General features: G+C 40.4%; 1 protein-coding gene across 1 annotated transcript in view; it reads right to left on the bottom strand.

The window, feature by feature from the left end:
• Positions 1–254: 254 nt before the first annotated feature.
• The window catches only part of NDUFS1 (NADH:ubiquinone oxidoreductase core subunit S1), a 33,740-nt gene continuing 19,708 nt past the window's right edge, over positions 255–14,286 (bottom strand). The window contains exons 14-19 of the mRNA XM_002712574.6: positions 9,629–9,789; positions 6,829–6,983; positions 4,474–4,649; positions 2,237–2,371; positions 2,060–2,132; positions 255–586 (exon numbers count right to left, since the gene is read on the bottom strand). Coding sequence (XP_002712620.3) covers positions 495–586; positions 2,060–2,132; positions 2,237–2,371; positions 4,474–4,649; positions 6,829–6,983; positions 9,629–9,789 — 792 coding nt within the window. The 3' untranslated portion in view covers positions 255–494. The remainder of the gene's footprint in view (positions 587–2,059; positions 2,133–2,236; positions 2,372–4,473; positions 4,650–6,828; positions 6,984–9,628; positions 9,790–14,286) is intronic.

Raw genomic sequence — 14,286 nt, 5'->3', positions numbered from 1 at the left:
TTTTTTCTATTTAGGCAACTTGACAGAATGGTTAAATCTTTCCTTAACACTAGAAAAAGTGGGTCCTGGGAGCCGCACGCTGTGTGGGGGCTACGCGCGCAGGTGCAGGGGTGAGGGAGTGAGAAAAAAAAAAAAAAGTGGGTCCTAATGGAAGTTCTTTTCATGTCATCCATTTTATAACCATAAATGATCTATGAAAATAAACAAAAAATTCATAGATTTTTCTTTGTATTCATTACAAACATCATCAATGCTTTTACATGAAAGAGCATATGTAGACTTTTATTAACTATTTAACAATGTTTACATACAACACATAAATGTTTCTGAAACTGCAGATGCTATAATAACTGCAACATCATTTTCAAATAAGTATGGTATAACCTTAAATATTACATCATTCCAATTTTTTCTCAGAGATAAGCCTCTCAAGAATCATTCCAATGTAACTGTCCTCAACTATTTGTAGTAAAACTGAGTCCCAGTAGATGTTTTTAGCATATGGATGGTTCCTCTACTGCCTGGGCACCCTCTGTGACAGCTTTAACACACTTGGCCATTGTCTGGGAAGCTCTGCTAATTGAATCTGAAAGATATTAAGAACACATGCATTTTAATAATACATTTTTTTAAAAAGCACACATTAAACTTTAATGTTGCACATATTCTCTAACAAAAAAGAAAAGACTATAAGGTTCTATGCAATTATATGGAACCAGCAAATTCTGAAGTTAAGTCCCTTACTGGCCAAATGCTTTTATTACCCCAAGGAATAATTAAATAATCATAGAACAGTTAGATAATGTACAATATACAATCATAACAAACAAGAAAGTATTAAAAATACAGGAAAAACATGAATACTATTATTAAAAAGTTACAAAACAGTATATACACTAAGTTCCATTGGACTCTATACTTTATGCATGAATTTTATGATTATGAGTATTAAAATTCTTTTTGTTTGCTTGGTGGTTGTTTATTTATTTGACAGGCAAAGAGACAAAGAGATCCCATCGACTGTTTCACTTCTGAGAGCCCAAGTGAGACCAAAGCCAAGAGTCAGGAACTCAACCCAGGTCTCTTATGAGGGTGGCAGGAACTTAATTACTTGGGCCACCTCCTAAGGTCTATGTTAGCAGGAAGCTAGATTAAGGAGCTGGTGTCAGGCATTGAACCCAGGAACTCTGAAATGGGATTGTGGGCATCTTAAACATTAGGTTAAACTCCCAACCTGTGAATTGTATTTCAATAAAGCTGTCAACCTTCCCCCACTCCCACCCTACACTGTAAGTGAATAATCTCATTTTTTTAAAAATAAAATACATGTGTATATTCCTGTAAGGTGATTAACTGAATGTTAAAAATATTAGTTATTTTTTGGTAATCAGATCATAGTGATTTTAAATTGTCTGTATGGGCCCCTGAACACACGTGGGAGACCTGGAGGAAGCTCCTGGCACCTGGCTTCAGTCTGGCCCAGCCCTGGCTATTGTAGTCATCTGGAGAGTGAACCAGCAGATGGAAGACCTCTCTCTCTCTATTTCTCTGCCTCTCTGTTAACTCTTTCAAATAAATAAAATAAATCTTTATTAATTTCAAAAAATTTTAGATACGATCTATACCAAAAATTTTAAAATACACTGCTATGTGCTTCTAGATAATTTAAAATCATCTATCAATGATCTTATAACCTAGATGTTATATCAACTATTCTAAGAGCTGCAGTAAACAAGTTTCAGTTGTCTGCATTCCATAAAAACATTCCTAACAATTTACATCAGAAGAGCTGCTTAACATACTTCACATTTACAAGTTCTGATTCTTCCATCTATAATTCTCAGAAAAATGTTCACAGTGGTTTGGCACTTAGAAAAATTCTCACTAAATTGTTACACAACTGATCTTCCTTAAAGTAACAAATTTTTATACTGAAAATCTGTTAATTCTTCTTGGATTTTAAATTTTGCTTACATTTCAAGATATAAAAAGAGTGAAATCAGAAAGCAGCATTACATTAGTTCCAATGTTTGAAAGCCTCCAAAGATTAAAAACATACCTGTCATGTAGAAATCTTTTATTGTCAGCTGAGGTGGAACAAGTGGGTCAGCAAGAAGTTGCTGGTTCACTAGCTGCAAAAAAAAAAAAAAAAGGATGAGAGCAATAATAATGTTAAGAACTATACTGTCACAAAATGCTATACCATTAAGAACATTGCATATAGGCAAGCTTTTACCTTGGAGAGTTCACTTGCTTGCTGGAAGTAATTAGCTCCTTCAACGTCATCATACCTAACAAGATTGGGAGAGACTTCTTCCAGTCTGTTCCTCACTTGATCCAGAGTATCATATGGAAGCGTTAAACCTGCAATCTACAACACAAATCCCAAAAAGTTGAGAAAAAGCTTTAGTGCTTATTAAAAATTTTAAATAACATATAAATACAACTCAACTATGGTGAAATTATATCCTAACACTGACTGCCAAATATGTTGGTGTCAATTTGTGGTCACATTTATTAAGAAAGCAGTTAATTGGGGAACACAAAAGTAAAAATTCTGATTCATAAATAGCTGTTAGTGTATCAGAAATTTATCTGTAGAGAATAGACTTATTAGAGCTGGTGGTGTAGTATAGCAGGTAAAGTCTACCTGTGGTGCTGCATCCCATATGTACACTGGTTCAAGTCTCAGATGCTTCATTTCCAATCCAGTTGCCTGCTAATGTGCCTGGGAAAGCAACAGGATATGGTCCAATTATATGGACCCCTATCACACACATGACAGACCCAGAAGAAGCTCCTGACTCCCAGCTTCAGCCTGGCCCAGCTCAAGCCATTGCAGCCATTTGGGAAGTGAAGCAATGGATGGAAAATCTCTCTCTCTGTCTCTCTGTCTCTTTGTAACTCTGCCTTTCAAATAAATAATCTTAAAAAAAAAACAAAAACTCATTATGAAATAAATAATTAAATAGAAAATGCTACCCTAAATCTAAAGGTTCCTTACCTGTTATTAATCAAAATAATTTTAGATAACTATTTAAAATCATCTAGCAACTATCTCATAACCTAGATGTTACATCAACTGTTCTCAGAGCTGCAGCAAACAAGTTTCAGTTATTACATAAAGTTTACAGATAACAGTACATTAAATTCTACATGTTTGGCCAGTGCCGCGGCTCCATAGGCTAATCCTCCGCCTTGCGGCGCTGGCATACCGGGTTCTAGTCCTGGTCAGGGCACCGGATTCTGTCCCGGTTGCCCCTCTTGCAGGCCAGCTCTCTGCTGTGGCCAGGGAGTGCAGTGGAGGATGGCCCAAGTCCTTGGGCCCTGCACCTGCATGGGAGACCAGGCTCCTGGCTCCCAGCTTCGGATCAGTGCGGTGCACCACCCGCAGCGCGCCGGCCTTGGCGGCCATTGGAGGGTGAACCAACGGTAAAGAAAGACCTTTCTCTCTGTCTCTCTCTCTCACTGTCCACTCTGTCAAAAAAAAAAAAAAATTCCACAATGTTTGTTTTTATAACATAAAGGGCTCAAATAATTTTTAGGCAATTAACAATAAAAGTATACATTTCTCTTTTTTTATTTTTATTTTATTTATTTATTTATTTGACAGGTAGAGTTACAGACAGTGAGAGAGAGAGAGAGAGAGAGAGATACATAGATAAAGGTCTTCCTTTCATTGATTCACTCCCCAAATGGCCGCCACAGCCGGCGCTGCATCAATCCGAAGCCAGGAGCCAGGTGCTTCTTTCTGGTCTCCCAGGCGGGTGCAGGGGCCCAAGCACTTGAGCCATCCTCCACTGCCTTCCCAGGCCACAGCAGAGAGCTGGACTGGAAGAGGAGCAACTTGGAGTAGAATCCAGCGCCCCAACCAGGACTAGAACCCGGCGCCCATATGGGATGCCGGCGCCACAGGCAGAGGATTAACCAAGTGAGCCATGGCGCAGGCCCTTCTTCTTTTTTTTTTTTTTTTTTTTTAAGATTTACTTATTCATCTGAAAGGCAGAGTTACAGTCAGGCAGAGACAGGCAGAGAAAGAAATCTTTCACCTGCTGGTTCACTCCCCAAATGGCCACAACAGCAGGAGTTGGGCTGACCTGATGCCAGAAGCCAGGAGCTTCTTCCAGGTCTTCCATGTGGGTACAGGGGCCCAAGCACTTGGGCCATCTTCTGCTGCTTTCCCAGGCCATAGCCTAGAACCAGACTGGAAGTGGAACAGCTCGGTCTCAAACTGGCACCCATATGGGATGCTAGCACTGCAGGCAGTAGCTTTACCTGCTATGCCACAGTGCCGGCCCCAAAAGTATAAATTTCAAACCCCCATTTTCTGAACACATTTTTCCTATAGGAATTATTCAAATTATTTCTGCATTTTACATTGGCATTTTCCTTGATTTTGAAAATCATTCTAACAAACTATTATGTCAAATATCTCTTTAGCTGCATTACTAAGAAATGCCCCAAGAATAATACCTCAGAAAGGGCTCTTATAATTTTCCAGTCTTCTCTTGCCAAGCCAGGAGGTGTCACTGCTACTTTAGTCTGCTGAGCTCTGCCCTCCGTATTGACGTAAGTAGCAGACTTCTCTGTGTAAGCAGCTCCTGGGAGAATGACATCAGCTATGGGAGCTCCAACATCACCATGATGTCCTATAAGAAGGCAGAAAATGGCAAATCACATTTGAGTAAAAAGTTGATTCACTACTATACATAAAGATAGTATACATCCTTTTTAAATCCCATTTTTAAAGTTACCACAAAGTGCTTTCAAAATTAAAACAACAGAGTACTGAAGAAGCAAAACTGAAGTCCACCTCACTCCTAATTCAACCTCCTTCCCAAAGAGAATTACTGTGAAAACATTTGATATGTATTTTTCCCAACTGCTTTATGCAAATATATACATACAACATATCATAAGCATATCTGTAAAGGACAACAAGGTATACTGATGGTGACAAAGTAGAAATACTCAGATGTACCAGTCAGTGAAATTTGATAAAGTATACTGAAACAGTGGAGGAATGAAAAGCATAGAATATGACAGTAGTACTGAAAAAGTCATTAATACACAATTACAGAAAACAGTATTTGGAAAGTATATTATGCATTAACAATTTAACAAAACTGGTAGAAAAAAGTTATTTAGGAATCAGCATTGTGGCATAGGTTAAACCACTGCCTATGATACCAGCATCCTATCAGGCTGCTCTACTTCTGATCCAACTCCCTACTAATGCATTTGGGAAAGCAGTGGAAGATTTTGGAAAGCAGTGGAAGATGGTCTGATGGCTTAGGCCCCTGCCACCCAAATGGGAGACTCAGATGGAGTTCCTTGCTCCTGGCTTGTACCTGGCCCAGCCACAGCCATAGCCATAGCCATAGCCATAGCCATTGCGACCATTATGGAGTGAACTAGCCAGAAGATCTGTGTCTTCCTATGCCTTTCAAATAAATAAATCTTAAAAAAAAAAAAAAAAAAAAAAGACACAGAGGGGTGGCTGCCTGTAGTGCCGGCACCCCATATGGGCACCAGTTCAAGTTCCGGCTGCTTCACTTCCAATCCAGTTCTCTGCTATGATCTGGGAAAGCAGTGGAAGATGGCCCAAGTGCTTGGGCCCCTGCACCTTCATGAAAGACCCAAAAGAAGCTCCTGGCTTCGGATCAGCTCAGCTCTGGCTGTTGTGGCCATTTTGGGATTGAACCAGCAGATGGAAGACAGACTCACTCACTCTCTCTCTTCTCTCTCTGCCTCTGCCTCTCTGTAATGCTTCCTTTCAAATAAATAAATAAATCTTAAAATATAGAAAACATTTCCTTTTTTAAATAAAGTTATTAAAAATGTATGGAGTATGCACATAAATTGTCATCAATGATTATCTCTGGAAAGGAAAAGGAATATCTTTTTAGTTTATGCATTTTGGCTTAACTTTATTAAACTCAAGATACAAAATTTAATATATACTTTTTATGTATTGTAGCAATAAAAAACCTATTATAAATTTATAGTGTTGTGGCCGGTGCTGTGGTGTAGTAGGTAAAGCCTCTTCCTGTAGTGCTGGCATCCCATATGGGCACTGGTTCAAGTCCTGGCTGCTCCACTTCTGATCCAGCTCTCTGTTGATGGCATGGACAGCAGTGGAAGATGGCCTTAGTGCTTGGGCCCCTGTACCTGCATGGGAGACCAGAAGAAGCTCCTGGCTTTGGAATGGCCTACCTGCAGCTGTTGCAGCCATCTGGGGAGTGAACCAACAGAAGGAAGATCTCTCTCTCTCTGCCTCCTTAAATAAATAAATAAATCTTACATAAAAAAATTATTTGAGAGGCAGAGTTACATAGGGAGAGAGAGACAGAGAATCTTCCATTCACTGGTTCACACCCCAAAATGGCCACAACGGCTGGAGCTGGGCCAATCTGAATCCAGAAGGTAGGAGCGTCTTTCGGGTCTCCCACATGGGTACAGGGTCCAAGCACTTGGGCCATCTTCCGCTGCTTTCCCTGACCATTAGCAGGGAGCTGGACTGGAAGTGGAACAGCCGGAACTTGAACTGGCACCCACATAGGATGCCAGTACTGCAGGTGGAGGCTCAATCTACTATACCACAGTGCCAGCCCCCTAAACTGTTTCTAACTCTTTGTTATTAAATAACATCAGGTAATAATTTTAACAGCAATATTAACTATAGTTTGTTTTGAAATAATTGGGGGGATGGAGGAGACAGAATTCCCAAATGGAAATGATTTAGTCCACTAAATATACAACAAAATAGATTTTAATATACATAATTCAGTATTGTCTTCTTTTTCTGGTGTCACAGTTGCCACTTACCTTGATAAATAATGAAACAATCCTTTGGTAAATCCTGTCGTGTGATACAACCTCCATCTGCTCCCAAGAGAAACAGCAGTTTGGGAGGGTTCTTTCGAATTGCTTCCACCCCAGGTTTATAGCCAAGGTCTAAAGCAGCTACTTGGCTTGCAATCCTGTAAAACAAATATGGAGTTTCACCACACTTGCAGTATTTTTAGTATAAAATATTAAATGTGATTCTTGGAATGGTTCCTATTCTGTTTTCTATTCAATGCTGTCAAAGACCCTTTCTTACCCAAGTCAAAACTAAAAACAGCAGTATTTTATCGATCTGAGAAAACCAAAAATACAAGACAGTTAGGACACTATCTCTTCATGAGATGGTATTTAATGGAATAATTGTAGAATCTGCAGGCCAACTGCAGTTGTCTTAAGTTTGACTCTTATTCTGTATGGTAAGACATTAAACACATAAACCAAACACATGCCTAAGAGAAAAATCAAATGATTTTGAAAACCAAAAAGTGGTAAATCTATAAAACCACTCATAAAATTCTAATTCAAAGAAAACCATAATTAGTACACTGGTGTTATATCCTTATGGGATTTTGTCTATAAACATACAAAATTAGTCTTTTAGCAGGAATTTTTTAGAGAGGTCTGGAATAACTACACTTGGAAAAGTAGGGTTGTTCTGTTCTAATTTGCTTTTGTTAACATTTTAGACATAGCCATTCTGAAGACCTACCGTGCATAATGTAAACTACTACAATCTTTCTAAAACATACTGGAAATATACACCAAGAGCCTCAGAAGTGTTCATTCTATTCCTGTTTATTTTGTTATGTTTATTGTTACTGTTTATTCTGGATTTGGCTTCCCAAGCTCAGTCATGTTAATGATTAATAGATTAAAGGTAGATTTGATCTGATTATGCATGTGGGAGATAGGCCCAGTGGGGGATCTTTAGATCACTGGGGGGATTCCCTGATAGACAGTTCTTGTAACAGAGTTGGTTATATAAGCTAAATATACTTCCTATTTCCCTTCACTTCCTGGCTCACAATGTGACCACTCCTCTACATATAATGGAGCTACCCAATCTTGGGCTGTGAACCTCCAAACTACAAGTCAAAATAAACTTCTTCCTCAGGTTTTCTTGTTCTTTAAGACTTATTTTCCTTATTTGAAAGAGAGACAGAGAAAGAAAGACAAAGAGATCTTTCATCCACTGGTTCACTCTCCAAATGGCCACAATGGCCAGGGCTGGGCCAGGCCAAAAACAGGAGCCTGGATCTCCATCTGCATCTCCCTGGTGGGTGGCACAGGTACCTGGGCCATCTTTTAATGCTTTCTCAGGCACAGCAGCATGCAGATGGATGGGAAGCCAACTTGAACCAACACTCCAATAAGGGATGCCTGTGTTCCAGGCTGGGGACTTAACCAGTTATGCCACAATGCTGGCCCCTCCTCTCAGAGTATTTTAGTTAAAGTAATGAAAAGCTGATTAATACACCCTAACAGTTCAACTTTTCTAAGTCTATCTTAGGGGCCGGTGTTGTGGTACAGTGGATAAAGCCACTGCCTATAGTACCAGCATCCCATATGGGCACCAGCTAATGGCCTGGGAAAGCAACAAAGAAGATGTCTGTCTGTCTCTCTCACCATAACTCTGATGTTCAAATAAATAAGCTTTTAAAAGTAAAGAACATAAAAATGCATGCAATAGCCAGGGCTAGGCCAAGCCAAAGGCAGGGGCCAGGAATTCCATTTGGGTCTCCTACATGGGTGGCAAGGATGAAAGGACTTGTGCCATCATCTGCCACTCTCAGGCACATTATAATGCCTGAACTGGAAATGCAGAGCAGCTAGACTAGAAGTAGGCACTCTGAAACATGATATGCATGTCTAAACAGGAGTTTAACCTGCTGGGCCACAAAGTGTACCCCAGAAATTCTTCTTTGATAATGAAAACTGATTAAAACCAGGGCATAAATTATATTTACAGCATGATTTCAACTATATAACTAAAAAACATTTATACAAGAAAAAAAGACCAGAAGAAATTGTACCAAAATAACAAAAGTAATTAACTGCAGACTGCAGAATGAGCATCTTTTCCATTTTCACATACTTACCTTTCCAATTTTTCTAAGACAAACATGCATTATTGATATAATTAAAAAAAAAAAAAAAAAGCTCAACTGGGGTTGGCATTGTGGCATAGTAGGCTTGCAGCACCAGTGTCCCAAATGGGGGGCACTGGTTTGCATCCTGGCTCTTCCTCTTCCCATCAAGTTCTCTGCTAGTGGCCTGGGAAAGCAGTGGAAAATGGCCCAAGCACCCATGTGGGAGACCTGGAATCTCTTGGCTTTTGACTGGCCCAGCTCTAGCTGTTGCAGCCATTTGGGGAGTAAACCAGCAGATGAAAGCCCTCTCTTGTCTCTCCCTCTGTCTGTAACTCTGCCTTTCAAATAAATAAGTAAATCTTAAAGAAACAAAAACAAAACAGCTCAACTAAATTCTCATGTTAGCTGATATTTAAATGATTATCATTTAATCAAAGTCAGAGGACCTGTTGCAATTTTTCAATCAAACTATAAAAGTATTCAATTTTCCCTCAATGTTTAATGCTGTTATTTATTTTATTAATATTATTTACTATCTTGATTTCCTCTCACACAGATTTCACATCTGCAACTGGGATAATGTTACTCAATATCAAGTTGTTTACAAATCTAAATGTCACAGTATATCAGGAACACATACACACAAAATCACTTGAATTTTATACTATAAAAAGAATTACTCAACAAACCTATGAAGGATATTCATAACTTTCCAATCATTAGTAACACCACTAGTTGTCCGAATTTTTTGTGCAATGCTGGAAACAGTTGCAAGAATTGCCGCCCCATCATTTCTTTGGAGTGCAGAACTGCCTAAAACTAGCATTGGTTTTTTAGCTTCCTTTAGGACCTATTTAAAAAAAAAAAAAAAAAAAAAAAAAAAAAAAAGACAGAACTTTTAAAATATTACAACTGAACGAAACACCTAATCAAATGTACATCTATAGTTGTCCCATGTTTTTTTGTTTCAATTTGCTAGCCAAATATGGATATATACACAATTGGACTTAGTTTTTAATGAAAGGTATCTTGCCAGTGCTACCATGAGATGGCTGAATGAATGTCACATAAAACATATTTTCTTAAAGTAAGGATTGGGAATGAAAACCCTAGCCAACTATCAGAGTGACTATCAGCAGATCCCAGAAAATTGGGTCATGTCCCTATGGAGATTCAGATGGTAATAAATAGGAAAAACCATGCTCAAAGTATAATGTCTGTCTCCCATCTATTCACCAGGCCCCAGATAGGAAGGAGGTGTTAGATCATAATGCAGAATACCTAAAACTTTTTTTTAAAGAGAAAGAGGTCTTTCATCCGCTGGTTCACTCCCCAGATGGCTGCAACGGCCAGAGCTGCACCAATCCATAGCCAGGAGCCAGGAGCCTCCTCCTGGTCTCCTATGCAGGTGCCAAGGACTTGGGCCATCCTCCGCTGCTTCCCCAGCAGAGAGCCGGATCGGAAGTGGAGCAGCCAGGACTCCAACTGGTGCCCACATGGAATACCAGCACTGCAAGTGGCAGCTTCACCACTACGCCACAGTGCCAGTTCCAGAATACCTAAAACTTTAAGGGTATGCTTTCAACCACATTAATGCTCTAAATGAAAAAAAAAAAAAAAAAAAAAAAAAAAAACTGAGGAGGAGAAAAGAAAGAGTAAATGAAGCTACAGATATGGTGACAGATAGAAAAATAAGTAGAGCTATAAAATACACAGTTCAGTCTCTCATGTATCCACAATCAAAGACTCAACATGGGAATTATGCCTACTACTAGATATCCAAGTACTTGGGTCCCTGTCACCCATAGGGGAGGACTGGCTTGAGCCTAGGCCAGCCCCAGATGTTGCAAGATGTTGCTGCATATTTATTACAAGAAGAATTTTCCAAGAAAACCTGAAGTGTTTACGGTAGTTTCAGTTTTATTTTTACTTATTTGAAAGGCACAGTGACAGAGAGAGAAGGAAAGACAAATGCCCACAACAACCTGGTCTGTGCCAGGCTGAGGCCAGGAGCCAGGACTCCATTCTTGGCTTCCCACAAGGATGGTAGGGGCTCAAGTATTTGAGTCATCTTCCACTGCCTCCCCAGGTGCATTAACAGGAAGCTAGGTGGGAAGCAGAGCAACAAGATAATGAACTGCCACTTCAGCATACAGTGCTCATGTGGTAACGCGGAGGCTACAACATCAGCTCTTGGAGAAATACTTTTAAATAGTCTCCAAGAAAATGAAACAGGAACCAGTGCAATGGTGCAGTGGGTTAAGCTACCACCTGCAGTGCCAGTATCCCATGTGGACACAGGTTTAAGTCCTGGCTGCTCCACTTTTTTTAAAAAAAGATTTTAATTATTTATTTGAGAGGCAGAGTTACAGAGAGTGAGAGGAAGAGACAGAGAGAAAGGTTTTCCGTCTGCTGGTTCATTCCCCAAATGGCTGCAATGGCCTCTGATCCGAAACCAGGAGCCAGGAGCTTCTTCCAGGTCTCCCATGAGGGTACAGGGGCCCACACACTTGGGGCATCTTCTACTGCTTTCCTAGGCCATAGCAGAGAGCTGGATTGGAAGAGGAGCAGCTGGGATTAAAACCAGCATCCATATGGAATGCCGGCACTACAGGCGGCAGCTTTACCCACTATGCCACAGAGCCGGTCCCTGCTCCACTTGGGATCCAGCTCTCTACTGGTGTGCCTGGGAAAGTAGAGGAGTAACGCCTGGCTCCTTGAGCCCCTGAACCATGTGGGAAACACAAAAGAAGCTCCTGGCTCTTGACTTTGGCTTGGCCCAGCCCTGGCTATTGTGGCCATTTAGGGAGTGAATCAGCATTCATGGAATATCTTCCTATCTCTTTTTCTCTCTAACTCTGCCTTTCAAATAAATAAATAAAATCTTAAAAAAGAAAAAGAAAAACAAAACAAAACAAAACAAAACACCTCAGATTCCCAGTGAAAAAAACAGTTCCAGGAGCCAGTGTTGTATCAGTTAAGCCACTGCCTGCGACAATAGCATCCATACGAAAGTGCCAGTCCAAGTCCCAGCTGCTCTACTTCCAATCCAGCTCCCTGCTAACCCACGAGAAAGCAGCAGAAAATGGTCCAGGTATGTGGGTCCCTGGCCCCCATAAGGGAGGACTGGGTTGAGCCTGGCCCAGCCCTGACTATTGCAGGCATCTAGGAAATGAACCAGCAGATGAAATCACTCTCTCTGTCTCACTTTCCCTCTGTCACTCTGCCTTCCAAATAAATAAATGAATAGATCTTTAAGAAAAGAGCTCCAAGAAATGACACAATAGAGAGTATGTATGAGGGGATTTCAAAAATTTCATGGAAAAATGGAATTAAAAGACGCATGGGAGACCAGGAGGAAGCACCCAGCTCCTGGCTTCGGATCGGCACAGCGCCGGTCTTAGTGGCCATTAGGGGAGTGAACCAACGGAAGGAAGATCTTTCTCTCTGTCTCTCTCTCACTGTCTATAACTCTACCTGTCAAATAAAAATAAAAAATAAAAATAAAAAACATTTATCTTTGTGCAAAAAAATTTCAAAATTTACAGTTTTATCATAATACTTATATTCCATGAATTTTTTGAAGAACCCCTCACATAGTAGGAGATTTTATCACAGAATTTAGAATTGAACTGCAAGAAAACAAGAGAGGAAAACCATTTAGAAACAATAAAACACAAAATAAAAGAACTAAAAATGCAGGAATAGGAAAGATAGAGACTATAGAAAATTATAAAAAAAAAAAAAACCTCAAAAGGTAAAACGATTGATAGAAGATAGAAAAAGAGATCCAATATTTGGGGTTAGAGTTCTTAATGAAGGGAGCAGGCATTTGGCCTAGCAGATGAGATGCCTCTCACACTGCATTGCTTGGGACTAAAATTGCCCCTTCCTGCCCTTGACTCCAGTTTCCTGCCAATGTAGAATCTGGGAAGGGGCTGGAGCCGTGGTGCAGTAGGTTAATCCTCTGCCTGCAGCGCCGGCATCCCACATGGATGCCGGTTCGAGTCCCGGCTGCTCCGCTTCCAATCCAGCTCTCTGCTGTAGCCTGGGAGAGCAGTGGAAGTTGGCCTAAATGCTTAGGCCCTTGCGCCCAAGTGGGAGACCAGGAAGAAGCACCTGGATACTGGCTTCAGATCGGCACAGCTCCAGCCATTGCGGCCATTTGGGGAGTGAACCAGCGGAAGGAAAACCTTTCTCTGTCTCTCCTTCTCACTATCTGTAACTCTGACTCTCAAATAAATAAATGTTAAAAAAAAAAAAAAAAAAAGAGAGAGAGAGAGAGAGAGAGAATCTGGGAAGAAACAGTGATGACTCCAATGATTGGGTTCCTGTCATCCATGTGGCTGACTTCAATAGAATTCCCAGCTCCTGGCCCAGCACTGACTATTGCAGGCATTTGGGGAAACAACCAGCACACAGGAGTCTTCTGTCTTTCATATAAATCTAAAATTACTTTTAAAAAGATTTCTTAATGAAGAGAATTAATAGAAAATACGCTGAAATAAGCAACAGAAGAAAAGACTCCCTAAGAACACCAAGTTTCTACCACAAGGGACAAGAACTACAGAGAAGAGAAAAACTTTTCATTGAATACTTTTGATCTTTCAGTGAAAACATTTTTCCTATTCAAAACAAGTAAGTTGGACTGGCTGCTTTGTCCTTTCACACTTCATCATCCTGCATATACCCGGACCTCTATGTGAAGAACCACACTGGACTATGAGAGGTTCTCTACAAACACAGGTGAGTAAGCAAATGCACTGAGGACAGCAAAACAGGAAGGCAGCGTCCTCCTTGACGATATCCTTGGACAACTGCGTCATCCTTTAGGGCAGGGGTGAGGAAATCTTTTATCCGCCAAGAGCAATTTGGATACTTACACAGGCCATACAAAATTATCAACTTCAATTTTTGCCTGTTCTAGAGTTATTGAATTGAGTCCCACCTGCAGTTGCCTTGGCACAGCCAGACAAAATTGGCCTTATAGGGCCTGTGGGCCAGATGTTCCCCACTCCTGATTTACACTAACTCCAGACTGTTTATTATATGAAAAACAGAAACTCTTTAATTTATTAACCTCTCCCACCACACACAGATCCTAAAGAGAACCTTGAATCTTCATGCTGAAAGCATATCATGTCCCATAACTAATGGTAGAGAACCACCCTCATGAAGATGTACAGTGAAGTTACTCAACTCCAAGGATAAATCAGATTATCAAGGATAAAGAACCTGGGCAGGAAAGGATGGGGACAGCATAAGGCTGACGTTGGGCTTCTGCACCATTACAGGCAATGTCTTTAAAGTTCACATTCAAAAAAAAGTGTGACCTTAGAATTTAATA

Source organism: Oryctolagus cuniculus, chromosome 3 (assembly GCF_051225735.1).
Source record: "Oryctolagus cuniculus isolate XC-2025 breed Fujian yellow rabbit chromosome 3, ASM5122573v1, whole genome shotgun sequence".
Classification (NCBI taxonomy): domain Eukaryota; kingdom Metazoa; phylum Chordata; class Mammalia; order Lagomorpha; family Leporidae; genus Oryctolagus; species Oryctolagus cuniculus.
The sequence above is the reverse complement of the archived record's forward strand: the minus strand, read 5'-3'. Positions and strand labels throughout refer to the sequence as shown.